This window comes from Papio anubis, chromosome 7 (assembly GCF_008728515.1).
Source record: "Papio anubis isolate 15944 chromosome 7, Panubis1.0, whole genome shotgun sequence".
Taxonomy (NCBI): domain Eukaryota; kingdom Metazoa; phylum Chordata; class Mammalia; order Primates; family Cercopithecidae; genus Papio; species Papio anubis.
This window is the reverse complement of record NC_044982.1, coordinates 99,746,305-99,762,493: the sequence shown is the minus strand read 5'-3', so window position 1 is coordinate 99,762,493 and position 16,189 is coordinate 99,746,305. Positions and strand designations below refer to the sequence as shown.

Genomic DNA, 16,189 nt, shown 5'->3' with positions numbered 1-16,189 from the left:
GAATATTCTCTAGCTTCTGGATTTTCCCAGTACTCTGTCTGTCATTGGAGACCACTTGCCTGCTATTCCCATTATGGTACATTTAGGAATGCAGAATTCTGTCAGATGATGTGTGTGAAGAAAAGGTTTATATGCAGAGTACGTTGGTTATCCAGGTCAAGTTTGGGAAATGTGTAACAGGGCATTGAGTATAAAGGTAAGATATCTTACTACGTTTTTCTTTTTTAACTAAGCTTTGTTTTCTTGTAGCGTTCATAGTTGGGACCATGTTACTCAGGGCCTCGTTGAACTTGGTTTCATTTTGATGGATTCATACGGGCCAAAGAAGGTTCTTGATGGAAAAACTATTGAAACCAGCCCAAGTCTTTCTAGAATGCCAAACCAGCATGCATGTAAGCTCGGAGCTAATATCCTGTTGGAAACTTTTAAGGTGAGACACTGTTTTGGCAACCACTCCCTAATTTTGTTTAAATAATCCAAGTAGGGCTTGGCATTTGCCTGGGAGTTTGCTGGACAAGGAAATTTGAGTATTAGTTTGACAGAGGATATATGACAGAGATTAGGATAATATTGAAACATTATAGATCCAGTTTGATGGAATACTTAACTTTTTTATTCTTTTATGTAAGTTTTTCATTTATTCCACGTAATCCAATTGCTTCTGACCTAGAAGTTTGAATATAAGATAGCTTTTTCATGACTTTTCCTTCTTCCAGCAGTAAACCTTTCTAGTTTTTGTTTTATTTTGTTTTAATGCTGTTCCTTTACACAGAAGAAATTTTTTTAGATCACTGTAGAGCATCAAGCTTAAAGAATTATGCTCTAAGAATTTTTACTGAAAATAAAACAAAAAAAGAATCATGCTTGGTTGGGCATGACTTAACCTATGATCCCAACACTTTGGGAGGCTGAGGTGGGCAGATCACTTGAGCTCAGGAGTTTGAGACCAGCCTGGGCAACGTGGCCAAACAATATCTCTACAAAAGATACAAAAATTAGCCAGGCATGGTGGCGTGCACCTGCTACTTGGGTGACTGAGGTGGATCACTTGAGCCCAGGAAGTCAAGGCTATGGTGAGCTGTGTTTGCACCACTGCACTCCAGCCTGGGTAACAAAGTGAGACCCTATCTCAGAAAAAAAAAAAAAAAAAAAAGTCATACTTATTGGTTCATTGTTTCTGAAGAACCCAAAATGGGAAATTTACATTTTTTTGACATTATTACCAAATTATCACTGACAATATTAATTTCCAAAACAGTTTTCAAAAATGTATTTTGTTTTGAATAAAAAAATGCTAGATCATATCTGAGGTTAAACAACTTTGCTAGTAATTCCTCTAAGTCTTCTTAATGTTCAGTTGTTTAATGTAGCTACACTCCAAGAGTGTCTGCTGAAAATGTTATTTGGGAGGCTGATCTAAATGTAAATCTGGTGTTCTAATCCAGAACTATGAAGCAAATGTCAGAATAGTTCTTGAGAGTTGTAAGTGATTTGATGATGTAATATAAATCACCCTGCTTTACAGTGATATTGTTAAAGACATTATCTTAGAGTATGTTTTTGTATTTAAATTATTATTTTTCAAAACTAAAGAGGCTCCATTTGATTTCACATAGATGTCAGCTTTATCAAGTCATCTTTATAAATTGCTGCTAAGTCACTAACAGTCTGAGGTCTGAACGAAATTAGTCTGTACCATAAAGTAATTAAGTTCAAGTAAGAATTTTAACTAAAATTTAAGTGAAAATTCAGAATGGGTCTTTTTAACAGCAACTGCTATGCTTCTAGAAACTGAGACAGGGGTTAGGGAAGATCTTTTAAGTTTCTAGAAATTTTCATGGGCTTTTACATTTTAATTTTTAGAATAAAAGTTATGTGTACTGTCAGGAATATGGATATTGTCAGGTAATGGATACCTAAGTAGAATTTGTCCTGTTTGATGCTGAACCTTATATTAGCAATAGTTTAATGTGATCTGTACTTTTAGGCTAATAAACATGGTATTTACCCTACTAATGAATCATCGAAGCACAGAACAAGGGGAAAGTTGAGTGATTCTGTCTTTCCAGGTGATTCACATTATATTCTGAGTTTTTGAGTTTTACCCATATCCAAACTGTTCTTCATCCTGCCTGACATGCATTGATATACTTAAAAGCTGAAGGTCACCCAGGAATATTTTATTTATGCTGTTGTTTTTAGATCCATGAGATGATCAGACAAGAAATTCTGGAGCAGGTCCTCAACAGGGTTGTTACCAGAGCATCTTCTCCCATCAGTCATTTCTTAGGTATTAAACTTTGAAAGGATGAATAAAGTTTTTAGAAATATTTTCATTTAAATGTCATAATCATTTGGTCCTGGGAAAAAAAATTTAATGAGCATTTAAAATGCAGTATCTTTGATAGGATGCCAATAAAGCAAATTCATTTATGTTGTCTGGGATTGTCAATTGTCAAAAAGGCTGTAGTTGTCAGTAAGGAAAGCAACAATTAACCAATAAGTAAAACTTCCATTTTGCCTCAACATTTTCTGTTATTATTAATACCTCTCAAATGAATGCTGTCCGTCTGCTGCCACTCATTGACTTCCTAGTCCTTTTAGCTTTGACATTTGGACTGCACAGCATTTGTCTCTGGTAACCTCTGAATTTGCTGGGTTTTTTTTGTTTTTTTCTTTTTTAGACACAGTTTCACTCTGTTGCCCAGGCTGGAGTGCAGTGGCACAATCTCAGCTCACTGCAACCTCTGCCTCCTGGGTTCAAGCAATTCTTGTGTCTCAGCCTCCTCAGTAGCTGGTATAGGCACACGCTACCACGCCCAGATAATTTTTGTATTATTAATAGAGGCAGGGTTTCGCCATGCTGGCCAGGCTGGTCTCGAACTCCTGACTTCAGGTGATCCACCCACCTTAGCTTCCCAAAGTGCTGGGATTACAGGCTTGAGCCACCACACCCAGCCTGAATTTGCTGTTTTTAATACATAACTCCTAATGTCTAAATTGACTGGTCTTAATCACCAATTTTAAAAATTTCTCTATGTCATTCATCACTGTTTGTAACTCCCCTGAAACTTTTTTAGGTAAGTTCTCTGACTACTGTACGAGTTTGCTTCTTTTCCTGCCTGTGACCAGTTTTTCTTTTACCTCAAATATAATACAGCTCCCTTCAAACAAATTTTCCTTTCCATTGCTCCTATTTCCATTATTTGAAGCATGGCTCTCCAGGTCCTGGAGGCTGGAATTACCTTTTATTTTCTCAAACACACTTGGTACCAAAGTTCTGTCATTTTTCTGCCTCATACTGTTATTTTTTTCTATCTTTTTATTCCCTCCTTCCCCCAACCTCACATCCACTGTCTAGTTCCCATTCTTACAACCTTGAATTTAGACTACTACCACAGCTTTCTAACTGGTTTCCTGGCTTTTTCTTCTCCCTTCAGCAATTTAACCTGCATATTACCACAGGTTAGTATTCCTAAAATACCACGTTATGACTATAAAATCATCAATATGTTCTTTAATAAATTGTCAGCTCTTTTTGTTTGTTTGTTTTTTTGAGATGGAGTCTCACTCTGTCACCCAGGCTGGAGTGCAGTGGTATGATCTCAGCCCACTGCAACCTCGGCCTCCCAGGTTCAAGCAATTCTGCTTCAGCCTTGCAAGTAGCTGGGACTACAGGCACGCGCCACCACACCCAGATAATTTTTGTATTTTTAGTAGAGACGGTGTTTCACCATGTTGGCCAGGATGGTCTCAATCTCTTGACCTCATGATCCACCTGCCTCGACCTTCCAAAGTGCTGGGATTACAGGTGTGAGCCACCGCACCTGGCCAAATCGTCAGCTCTTTATCCTGGCACTGAAAGTCCTTGACAAGTGGATCCCAACCTACCTTTCCAATGTTAAAATCAGTTATTTACTTTCCTGGATTCTTCACCCTAGCATCATTGATTTCCCTACCATCTGAATATGTCTTATGCTTACCTTTCTCAGACCTTTACCCATACTTTTCCCTTTATATATGTAGGTCTTTCTGGTTCTTTGTGCATTTAAATGTTCCCCATCTTTTAGAACCTAGTTTAAGTTCCTTCTCATTGCTTTCCTAATATATGCCAACTCATAATGATCTCTTCTTCCTTTGAACTCCTATTTAAACTCTCCTTTTACCATTTAGTAGGCAATAAACTATGTTTGGAATTATTAGATATTTGATATTGCTCTGTGATTTACCTCTTTAATTCTTAAAAAAATTTTTTTTTACTTCCAACTAAATTATTAAAATTTTTGAAGAAAGACTATGTTTTATACTTTTATGTTCCTAATAGGACCATATTATGTTTGCACATACTAAAAATTCAGAAATATTTATTGATTTATTTTAGCTTAGAAGTAGAAAGATGTGTGCTACTACTTATGTCTAGGAGTGTAATCGGTTTCTTCCTTTCTTTTAGGCAGTTTAATTTTTAGAGAAATTTAAACTATCACAGAAAAAAGCTAAAATTATCCTGGTTACATTGGAGGAAAAGTATATATAGAATCAGTAGAAATTTGTATTGCAGTATACTTGACTTATTTGAGAAAGGAAGCAAAAGACTTACATTTCTTTCTCCTTATTTTTCTTTTATTTCAAACATCTGTAGTTATTTGAGGCAACTGATTATAGATTCTGTTTTTCAGACCTGCTTTCAAATATTGTCATGTATGCACCCTTAGTTCTTCAAAGTTGTTCTTCTAAAGTCACAGAAGCTTTTGACTATTTGTCCTTTCTGCCCCTTCAGACTGTACAAAGGCTACTTAAGGCAGTGCAGGTAAGTCTTCAGATTCCCAAGTAACTTGCCAAAACTGAGGTTTAACTGTCTAGTGGAAGTCTGATGCATTTCTGTATAAATATATATGTCTAAGAAATCTATTCCACTTTAGTCTGAAACATAAAATTTGCATGAAAAGGGCAAGAGCATTGAGCAAGACTGTTTTCCAGGTTTATTTACTATCCATAGCACTATTCTGTTAACTCATTTTCAAGTTAATGAAATAATTAAAACTCTCTTAGAACATTATTGAGTACAATAGATTTACAAAGGCATTCACAACCAGTTTCATTGTAGTGTTACAAAGTATACTATTGTCCTTGTTAACTGTAATAAACATTAAAGCATATATAAAACAGAAGTAAGCTTCCTTATAGAAGCCATATGGTAACAGTATTGGAAATGAGCTAAGGCTAATAAGCAAACTTGTTCTGTTTTTACCCACTGATTCTTTTTCAGCCTCTTCTCAAAGTCAGCATGTCAATGAGAGACTCCTTGATACTTGTTCTTCGGAAAGCTATGTTTGCCAAGTAGGTAGCATCTTTTTATATCATAGGAAGATGTCGCCCTCTAATGTTGGGGCTAAAGTTATCTTTGCCATCTCCTAGTACCACCTGTTCACAGTGATCATGCGAATTCCCAGCCCTGCAGAGCAATTTCATCAAATAAGGCATTTTGCTAAGTCCTTTGTGTGCTTTTTTCATTTAGTCTTCAGAGCAACCCTATGAAGTAAGAATTATTGCAATTCCCATTTTACAGATAAGAAAACTTAGGCTTAGAGAAGATGAGTAACTTTCCAAACCTAAAACAATAGCTGGTGGTGGAGCAAGGATTCAAAGTCAGTTCTAATATCAGAGCTTGTGATGTCAAGTACTTTACTCTGCTACATTAGAATAATCTTCAGGATAATGTTCTAGTGCCAAATACTCTGAAACCTGAGCTGGCAGCAGTACCAAAGGGGACTGCTTTGGAACTTAGTCAAGAAGAATATACTTAAGAATCTCATTTTAGTGAACATCTGAATTATGATCTAGAGGCTAGAAGATCAAATTAATTGTTGAGGGGAATGAGTTTTATTTGTAGCTTAGCCAATCCCTCCTAACATCTCTTCCTTTATTTCTTAGTATATAAGCTAGAGATGGTCATACCATCTCCTAAAAATATAAGACAGTAATATGTGAAAAGCATTTGGTACTTTGAGGATAAGATACCAATTAATATCACATTGGCCATATTAAAATATATTCATGGGTGTCCACAGGAACAACTAAGCCATATGCTATTATCTTTGTTCTAGAATTAACAGTTTTTGTTACTCCTCACCCAAAGGCATGGCGAATAGACTGAGATATTATGTTGTAACATCTTTAACATGTATTAGTCATTGAGCCTCAGTGAGAAGATGAGTGTGACATTTTCTGGATGGAGAGTTTACATGGCATCAAGTACTACATTATCCTGTGATGAAAGAGAGCATATGAAGGAAAGCACTCCTTCAAACATGGCAAAATCAGCAATTTCTTTTCTTTTCTTTTTTTTTTTTTTTGGAGTTGCAAGATTTAATAGTATGAAATAGAGTGGAAACAGAGCTCCCATACAAAGGGAGGGGACCCAAAGGGGGTTGCTGTTGCTGGCTTGAATGCCTGGGTTTATATCCCAATCCTTGTCCCTCCTGCTGTGCTCTCAGGCAATAGATGATTGGCTATTTCTTTACCTCCTGTTTTTGCCTAATTAGCATTTTAGTGAGCTCTCTTTACTATTCGATTGGTCAGGTGTGAGCTAAGGTGCAAGCCCCATATTTAAAGGTAGAAGCAGTCACCTTCCCAGCTAGGCTTAGGGATTCTTAGTCGGCCTAGGAAATCCAGCTAGTTCTGTCTCAGTCCGTCCTCTCAACAGGAAGACCCAAGTGCTGTTGGGGAGGTTGGCCGATGACCGCTCTAACTGCTTCCTGCTGAATTGGGGCCTAGTAGGGGTTGTGCAGTTGAGATTTCCTCGGGAAGGGTGCCTTCAATGTCATTAACATCGGAGCATGGGCTAACAGACTGGTCCAGGGGTCCGCGGTAGATCTTAGTCATGGACTGCATCTGGGGCTCCATTTGAAGAACCATTTGTAGTTTTACAGTTTCGATTCTGGAAGAGACAAACTTAACAAGGAGGTTAAAGGTATAGGGATTCAAATGTATGGCCTGCAGTGCAGGGGATTATTTCTTTGGCACACTTCACAGGCCCTGACTATCTGCTTGATAGTTTTGAAAAGGCTTGGTCCAGTGTAAATAATAATTTGGCCATCTGATGGGTGCTATCAATGCCTAAGTGGAAGGTTTGGTGAACGGTTTTAAATAATTTCTATTGGTTAGCTGCAGGCAAAAGTATTTTTCCTTCTTCGGTGTCTAGCCATCTGGAGGGGAGGAAAGTATGTCCTCGTGAGGTTCTCCATTCTGTTTCTCCTGCTGAGTAATGGGGCTTAAAATCAGCGATTTCCTACATTTGAGTAACCAGCCAATTTTGCAGTCTCTCGGCACTCTTATTCTTATTCCTCACATAGACTTGAGAGCAGGATAGAAGGAAGTAGAGTATCATGAGTTAAGTAATGAAAAATGTCAGTTCAATTTCTGTACTATAAATTGCTTTGAACAGCTGATGCTTTATTTTGAGTACATAAATTCACTTTGTTTTGCTCTACGCTTCATTGTTTATACATATGCCTTCTCTGTATGTAACTGGCTGTATTTTTCTGACCCAGAAGCATATTCCTGTGAAACAGGTTTGTTAACTTCTCTATTTCTGAGCTAGCCAGCTTGATGCCCGAAAATCTGCAGTTGCTGGATTTTTGCTGCTCCTAAAGAACTTCAAAGTTTTAGGCAGCCTGTCATCCTCTCAGTGCAGTCAGTCTCTTAGTTTCAGTCAGGTAAGGATTATTTATGTTAACTTGCAGTGTGTGCATATCATTCATGTGCATTGATGAAATGCATGCTGTTTTCTTTTATTCCTGTTATGGTTATAAGAATGATCCTAGAACTAAAGAGTCTGATGATGATGATGATGATGATAATGGTGAAGATAATAATGATATTGGCTAACACTTATTAATGGCAGATTTACTGTATGCTAAACTGTGCTATCCAGTATGGTAGCCACTATCCTCAGTGTGGCTACTAAATGGAACATTTGATTGAAATGTGACTAGTCCACATTGTGTTGTGCTGTACGTGCAAAATTCATACCAGATTTTTTTTTTTTTTTTTTTTTTTTTTTTTGAGACGGAGTCTCGCTCTGTTACCCAGGCTGGAGTGCAGTGGCCAGATCTTGGCTCACTGCAAGTTCTGCCTTCCGGCTTTATGCCATTCTCCTGCCTCAGCCTCCAGAGTAGGTGGGGCTACAGGCGCCCACCGCCACGCCTGGCTAGTTTTTTTGTATTTTTTTAGTAGAGACGGGGTTTCACCGCGTTAGCCAGGATGGTCTCAATCTCCTGACCTCGCGATCCGCCCGTCTCGGCCTCCCAAAGTGCTGGGATTACAGGCTTGAGCCACCGCGCCCAGCCTTCATACCAGATTTTGAAATAAAAGAATGTAAAAATCTAATAATGTTTAATATTGATTACATCTTCAGAGAGAATTTTGTATGTGTAGGGTTACAGAAAATATTAAAATTGACTTTACCTCTTTCTCTTTTTTAACGTGGCTACTGGAAAATATAAAATTACATATATGGCTTGCATTTGTGGTTCATATTATATTTCTTTCTTTTTTTTTTTTTTGGAGACGGAGTCTTGCTCTATCGCCCAGGCTGGAGTGCTGTGGCACAATCTCGGCTTATTGCAAGCTCTGCCTCCCAGGTTCATGCCATTCTCCTACCGCAGCCTCCCAAGTAGCTGGGACTACAGGTGCTCACCACCACACCCAGCTAATTTTTTGTATTTTTAGTAGAGACAGGGTTTTACTGTGTTAGCCAGGATGGTCTCAATCTCCCGAACTTGTGATCTGCCCACCTCAGCCTCCCAGAGTGCTGGTATTACAGGCGTGAGCCACTGCACCTGGCCCATATTATATTTGTTTTGGATAGCACTGTGCTAGATATTGTGCTAAAGTGTTTTACATTTATTATCTCATTTAATCTTCAAAGCAGTCCTCTGAGGCTAGATACTATTATTATCCCTATTTTCTTATGTCAATTTATTTACTTTGCACATGTATATATATTACACCTTGTAATCTGAGAAAACAAAACTTTTTATAATCTGGTAATCTAGGCTTTGGAGCAATAAAATTGTCTTCATAATTTAAATGATGTACTATAAGATTTATAAATAGACATATTTATATATAACAGTTTGACTAGGAATCCTCACTTTATTGCTTTGGTATAACTATATAAAGCTTTGTCTATAACTTATAGCATAGATTAAATATTAGGAACACTAGTTATCATTTGTGTGTTATTATCCCCGTTTTAAGGATAGGTAAACTGAGGCTGAGCCAGGTTAAATAACTCACCCAAGGTTATATAACCAAGAAAGGGTGGAAGAAGGATTTGGCTTCAGGCAGTATGAACTACATTACTGTGATACCTGGAGTAAGGATTAGGAATTCTTGGTGTATAATTGCTGATTTTATTATATAATTTACACAAAGGATGTCAATTCTTTGTCACGTCCATTTCTAAACAAAAAACTGTCTTCCTCTAAACCTTTCTAGAATTTGTGGAAGAGTGAGATTCTTCTAGCTATTGAAGAAGTCTTAGAGCTTTTAAATAAAATTATGTATATTATTACTACTGGATTCTAGTGGCTTGAAATAAGCAGTGTGCCTTCCTAAGCAATTGATATTGTCAAGGAAACCTTAAGGAATGGGAACAGTTAGTTTTAATAAAATGCTTAAAAATTCTCTTATTCCAAACCAGAATAAGAATGACACTTATTACTGCATGGTAATGATTATACTGTATGTCTCACCCCTGGGGTTTGGAATGTGGAAAAAGCTAAGTTTTTTTGACCAAGAACATAGGCTTATTTAGCTCCTTATTGGAAACTGCTTTGGTAAGATAGACATGAATTGGCCTGTCTTCCTTTCAGGTTCATGTGGATGTTCACAGTCATTACAATTCTGTTGCCAATGAAACTTTTTGCCTTGAGATCATGGATAGTTTGAGGAGATGCTTAAGCCAGCAAGCTGATGTTCGACTCATGCTTTATGAGGTAAGTCAGTAGAATGGAAGGAATGTAGCAAACCCCCAACTAATAATTCTTTTTATTTTAGTAATTTTTTTTGTGATTATAAAAGTACAGTAGATATGCTCTTATTTGATGTAGTCAGCACCAGTAGCTAGTAATGTTTAGTCAAAAAGTTGTTTAAGGCAGGGCACAGTGGCTCACACTTGTAATCCCAACTCCTTGTGAATTCAAGGCAGGAGGATCAAGCAAGACTCTGTCTTTACAAAAAATAAGAAAATAAAAAACATTAGCTGGGTGTGGTGACATGCGCCTGTGGTCCCAGCTACTCAGGAAGCTGAGGCAGGAGGATCCCAGCAGTTTGAGGTTGCAGTGAGCTATGATCACACCACTGCACTCCAACCCAGGCAACAGAATGAGACCTTGTCTCTAAAAAAAATTTTTTTTGGCCGGGCGCGGCAGCTCACGCCTGTAATCCCAGCACTTTGGGAGGCTGAGGCAGGTGGATCACGAGGTCAGGAGATAGAGACCATCCAGGCTAACATGGTGAAACCCTGTCTCTACTAAAAATACAAAAAATTAGCTGGGCGTGGTGGCAGCGCTTGTAGTCCCAGCTACTTGGAAGGCTGATGCAGGAGAATGGCGTGAACCCAGGAGGTGGAGCTTGCAGTGAGCCAAGATCGCGCCACTGCACTCCAGCCTGGGCGACACAGCGAGACTCCGTCTCTAAAAAAAAAAAAAATTTAAGGTTTTTAAGGTGAGGAATCATAAAACACAGTTGATAGACCTTAAATATTTTATTTTAATTTGAAATATTTAAATGTACTATAAATTTGCCAGTCTTAAGACCAAGTCCTTTGTTTTGTTTTGTTATTGAGTACAAGTTTACTTCCTGTCTCTCATACAAACCCATACCCTTAATTTATTGCCTATAGTTTCAAATTTGTGTTTACCTAAAGTGGTATAAAAACTTTAAGCTACTTCAGGCAGTTTAGTACAAAAATCTTTTAGATAGCTTCAGTTTTTTCTCTTTTTACAATTGCCTTACGCCTAATTTATCAGAAATTGGTTTGAGAGACTGACTTTCCGAACATTTAACTTAGTTTTTTTTTTCTTTGAGACAGAGTCTTGCTCTGTCACCCAGGCTGGAGTGCAGTGACACAATTCTCGGCTCACTGCAACCTCCATCCTCCATCTCCTGGGTTCAAGTAATTCTCCTGCTTCTCAGCCTCCTGAGTACCTGGGATTACAGGTGTGCGCCACCACGCCCAGCTGATTTTTGTGTTTTTAGTAGAGATGGGATTTCACCATGTTGACCAGGCTGGTCTTGTACTCCTGGCCTCAAGTGATCCACCTGTCTCAGCATCTCAAAGTGTTGGGATTACAGGTGTGAGCCACCATGCCCAGCCTAACTTAGTTTTTATAAAAGCAACTTCTTTTTGCACTAGGTTTTCAACAGTTTACTGAATGTCTGATTAAATCACTCGTTATTATGATAGTACAGCTAAGAGAAATACAACTAACTTGTGAGTAGCATATAACTTACCCAGAGGATATTGTGGTAGCATATATGAAAACAGCATTCATCTTTCTGTATATTTCCATCCGTGCTCTTAGGTGCCTAGGCACAGTATCAATGAGCAATAATATTTTGAGAGGAATTTTTTTTTTTTTCTGAGCAGTAGGTCTCAACACTGGGCTTAAAATATTCAGTAAACCATGCTATAAACAGATGTGTTATTATGCAGGCTTTGTTTTTCCACTTATAGAGCATAGGCAGGGTAGATGCAGCATAATTCTTAAGGGCCCTAGGATTTTTGGAATAGTAAATAAGCATTGACTTCAACTTAAAGTCACCAGCTACATTAACCCCTAACAAGACAGCCTGTCCTTTGAAGCCAGGCATTGACTTCTCCTCCCTAGTTAGGAAAGTCTCAGATAAAATCTTCTTGGAATATAAGGCTAGTTCATCTACTTTGAAAATCTGTTTAATATAGCTACCTCCATCAATTATGTTAGCTATATCTTCTGGATAATTTGCCTCACCTGCTCCATCAGCATTTGCTGCTTCACCTTGCACTTTTTTTTTTGAGTCTTACTCTGTCACAAGGCTGGAGTACAGTGGCGCAATCTCGGCTCACTGCAACCTCCACCTCCCAGGTTCAGGTGATTCTCCTGCCTCAGCCTCCCAAGTAGCTGGGACTACAGGCTCATGCCACCACGCCCAGCTAATTTTTGTATTTTTAGTAGATACTGGGTTTCACCATGGTGGCCAGGATGGTCTCAATCTCTTGACCACGTGATCCACCCGCCTTGGCCTCCCAAAGTGCTGGGATTACAGGTGTGAGCCATCGCGCCCAGCCCCTTGCACTTTTATGTTATGGAGATGGCTTCTTTCCTTAAACCTCATAAACCAACCTCTGCTCACTTCAACTTTTCTTTGGCAGCTTTCTCATCTCTTTCAGGCTTTATAGAATTGAGGAGTTTAGTCCTTGCTCTGGGTTAGGCTTTGACTTAAGGGAATGTTGTGGTTGGCTTGGTCTTTTATCTAGACCACTAAACCTTTCTCCACATCAGCAATAAGGCTCTTTTGCTTTCTAATCATTCATGTGTTCACTGGAGTAGCACTTTAAATTTCCATTAAGAACATTTTCTTTGCATTCACAACTTGGCTCTTTGGTGCAAGAAGCCTAGCTTTTGACCTGCCTCAGCTTGTGACATGCCTTTCTTACTAAACTTGATCATTTCTAGCTTTTGATTTAAAATGAAAGATGTGCGACTCTTCCTTTCACTTGAATACTTATGTGCCATTGTAGGAGTTATTAATTGATCTCATTTCAATATTGTTTTGTCACAGGGAATAGGGAGGCCTGAGGAGAGGTGGAGAGATGGGATGGCCCAGTCAGTGGAATGGTCAGAACATACACAGCATTTATCAATTAAGTTCACTATCTTATATAGACACAATTTGTGACTCCTCAAACCAATTGCAATAGTACTATCAAAGATCATTTATCATAGATCCCCATAACACATACAATAATAATGAGAAAGTTTGAAATATTGTGAGAATTACCAAAATGTGACACAGACATGAAGTGAGCACATGCTTTTGGAAAAATGGTGCTGATAGACTTGCTTGACATAGGGTTGCCACAAACCTTTAATTTGTAAAAGTAATATCTGCGAAGTGCAATCAAGCAAATTGCAATAAAATTAGGTATGCCCATATTCTGTATAACCACATTGTTTAAACAGTTAAGGCACGGTGAGCCACTCTGATTTAGGGTGAGCGTTGTATCAGTGTAAGTAACTGTTTACCAGCCAAATTCTCAGCCACCAGCTGGCAAAGGTGCACTAAGGATAGACAGTCTTAGACTTCATGTGTTAACTCTTGTACAGTCCTTGATATGCAGCCCCCACGGAAAAAAACAAAAACAAAAAAAAACTTCACCCTTATTTAGCTCTAAAGTAAAATAAATTAACATGAAGTGAATCATAGACTTAAACCTATTAAAATATTGCTGTTCATTTATTCAGCAGTCTTAGTATATCATTGGTATATAAAAATACCTTATGTAGTGATATAAATAACTAAATAACTTGTCATATTTGTTGCAAGTATATGCCAGAATGCCATTTGCTTTTTTCTAAATATCCTTTTAGACTTAAAGAAATAATAATTTTTGGTTACTAAATCTATTGATTTTCTTCCTTTGAGATGTCTTCTCTTACTTTTTTTTTTTTTTTTAAGAGACAGAGTCTTGCTCTGTTATCCAGGCTGGGGTGCACTGGTGCAGTCTAACTCACTGCAGCCTCCAGCTCCTAGGCTCAAACAATCCTCCTGCCTCAGCCCCCTCCCCAAATGGTTGGGACCATAGGCACAAGCCACTGCACCCAGCTAATTTTTTTTTTTTTTTTTTAACTTTTTTTAGAGACACGGTCTCATTTTGTTGCCCAGGATGGTCTCAAATGCCCTGGCTTCAAGCGGCCCTCCTGCCTCAGTCTTCCAAAGTACTAGGATTAAAGGCATGAGCTACCGTGCCTGGCCCATTTTATCTGTAGAAAGTCCAAATCCTTCCAGTGAATATTCACTAACATTTTCTTTTTTTTTTTTTAATGCATTTGTTTTTGACGTTTAGCTACTTAATTCATCCTGAATTTGTATGATAATATATATAAGGAGCTTTTCCCCCAAGCTAACCATTTGTTCAGACATCATTGCCTCCTTTATGTGTACTATGTATCTCTGTATGCCATTTTTTTATTTTGCCTGTAGATTTCTGTGCCAAGACAAAGTGTCTTTTTATTATCATTACACAATCATAAAATATTTTAATTCCTGTTAGGATTAATTTTCTTTCATTTCTTTTCTTTTTTTTTTTTTTGAGACGGAGTCTCACTCTGTTGCCCAGACTAGAATGCAGTGGTGCGATCTCAGGTCTCGGCTCACCACAACCTCCCCCTCCCAGGTTGAAGTGATTCTCCTGCCTCAGTCTCCCAAGTAGCTGGGACCACAGGCGTGCATCACCACACCTGGCTGATTTTTGTATTTTTAGTAGAGATGGGGTTTCACCATGTTGACCAGGCTGGTCTTGACCTCCTGACCTCAGGTGATCCTCTGCCTTGGCCTTCCAAAGTGCTGGGATTACAGGCATGAGCCACCGTGTCTGGCCTGTTTCTTTTCTTTGAACAAAAAATATTTTTTTGATCAATTCTCATTTGCTTTTACTCACAGATGAACTGTATAACCTCTTTTCCAGGTTCTAGAAAGAAAGTTCTCCCCAGGATTATTGTTGTTGTTTTTTTATTTTGTTTTTTGTTTTTTTTGTTTTTTTTTTTGAGGCGGAGTCTTGCTCTGTTGCCCGGGCTGGAGTGCTGGCGTGATCTCAGCTCACTGCAACCTTCATACCTCAGCCTCCTGAGTAGCTGGGATTATAGGCGTGTGCCACCACGCTTGGCTAATTTTTGTATTTTTTAGTAGAGACAGGGTTTTGCTGTGTTGGCCAGGCTGGTCTCGAACTCTTGACCTCAAGTGATCTGCCTGTCTCAGCCTCCCACAATGCTGCGATTACAGGTGTGAGTTACTGCACCTGGCCTCCCCAGGATTTTAATCTGAGCAGTTCTTAACTAAGACTAGGAAATTTTGATTGGGAAAAAAATACGGTCATTTAGGACCATCAAATATGGTCTCGGTAGGAAAGAACTGAGAAGAGGATAAAGAAAGTGTTATTTTTGAGTTATGATTGTCCAAATCACTAGTATCCCTGTTAAAGCGCCTATTTCTTCTCTTTGATTCCTCTTAGGGGTTTTATGATGTTCTTCGAAGGAACTCTCAGCTGGCTAATTCAATCATGCAAACTCTGCTCTCACAGGTAAAATACATTTTTATGGATATATGGAAAACAGATAATCAAGGATTGAGAGACAATTGATGGTTTTTAGACCTTTCAAAATATAAAATAATTCCCAACTAGTACATTGGTACTTTGTGAACATGCTATGGGTATGTGATGCTGTTCTGGGTTGTCTTTTCTCGGTCACCACTTACCTGTCTGCCATAATACCATCATCTAGCAGTTATCCCTGTGAATTAACAGTCTGTATCCCAAGTCAGAAGGACATTTTGAAGAACCGTTTATATAAGGACTATCAGCAGCTGTATCCATTATGTTATATTTCTGAAAGAAAAAAGAAATACAAAACAAATATAGCAAAATATTATTTCTTAAATCTGGGTAACAGATACATGGATGTCTTTTACGTTCCTTTCTGCACTTTTCAGTTAACAATTTTTTAAATTAGAAGACTAAATTCTTCTAATCTTCAAGATTAGAGACTCTCTACCAGGAGGGTTCCTCTAGACCCCTAGTCTGTCATTTTGTTTGCTCTCAATGCCATTGCTTTATGATAGTTATGAAGTTTCATTTGAAATTAAGGTCTCAGATGTGTGAAAATATTGGAAGGTCCCATACTATCCATCAAAAGCTTTTCATTTGGCCTTGGGCTTGATCCTATATAAAATTTATATTCTGTTAGCTATATTGTATCTTTCAAACTGTAATCAACACATTTACATTGGCATGTTTAACAAAAATAGAAAATTGTGTTTGAAGGCATAGAATAGCACTTTCTGACTCAAGTTAATATGCAGGCCAGTAAAATTCTGCAGACTCCAAAAGTTAAAAGAAAAATAGTAACTCATATTTTTTTGG

The 16,189-nt window shown here is 38.1% G+C and overlaps 2 protein-coding genes across 7 annotated transcripts in view; one reads left to right on the top strand and one right to left on the bottom strand.

Moving 5' to 3' along the window:
- Positions 1-16,189, top strand: part of FANCI (FA complementation group I) — a 78,950-nt gene that overhangs the window by 37,031 nt on the left and 25,730 nt on the right. For 2 of the 3 annotated variants that reach the window (XM_031668362.1, XM_031668364.1), the window contains 7 exons: positions 250-430; positions 2,203-2,290; positions 4,677-4,807; positions 5,267-5,337; positions 7,601-7,715; positions 9,879-10,001; positions 15,281-15,349. In XM_031668362.1, the coding sequence (XP_031524222.1) occupies positions 250-430; positions 2,203-2,290; positions 4,677-4,807; positions 5,267-5,337; positions 7,601-7,715; positions 9,879-10,001; positions 15,281-15,349 (778 nt within the window). The remainder of the gene's footprint in view (positions 1-249; positions 431-2,202; positions 2,291-4,676; positions 4,808-5,266; positions 5,338-7,600; positions 7,716-9,878; positions 10,002-15,280; positions 15,350-16,189) is intronic. The other variant, XM_031668363.1, reaches the window with a different exon arrangement.
- Positions 1-16,189, bottom strand: part of RLBP1 (retinaldehyde binding protein 1) — a 104,157-nt gene that overhangs the window by 74,575 nt on the left and 13,393 nt on the right. For all 4 annotated transcript variants that reach the window (XM_017960920.1, XM_021940847.2, XM_031668369.1 and 1 more), the window contains exon 2: positions 15,526-15,655. The gene's annotated coding sequence lies outside the window, so the exon portion shown is untranslated. The remainder of the gene's footprint in view (positions 1-15,525; positions 15,656-16,189) is intronic.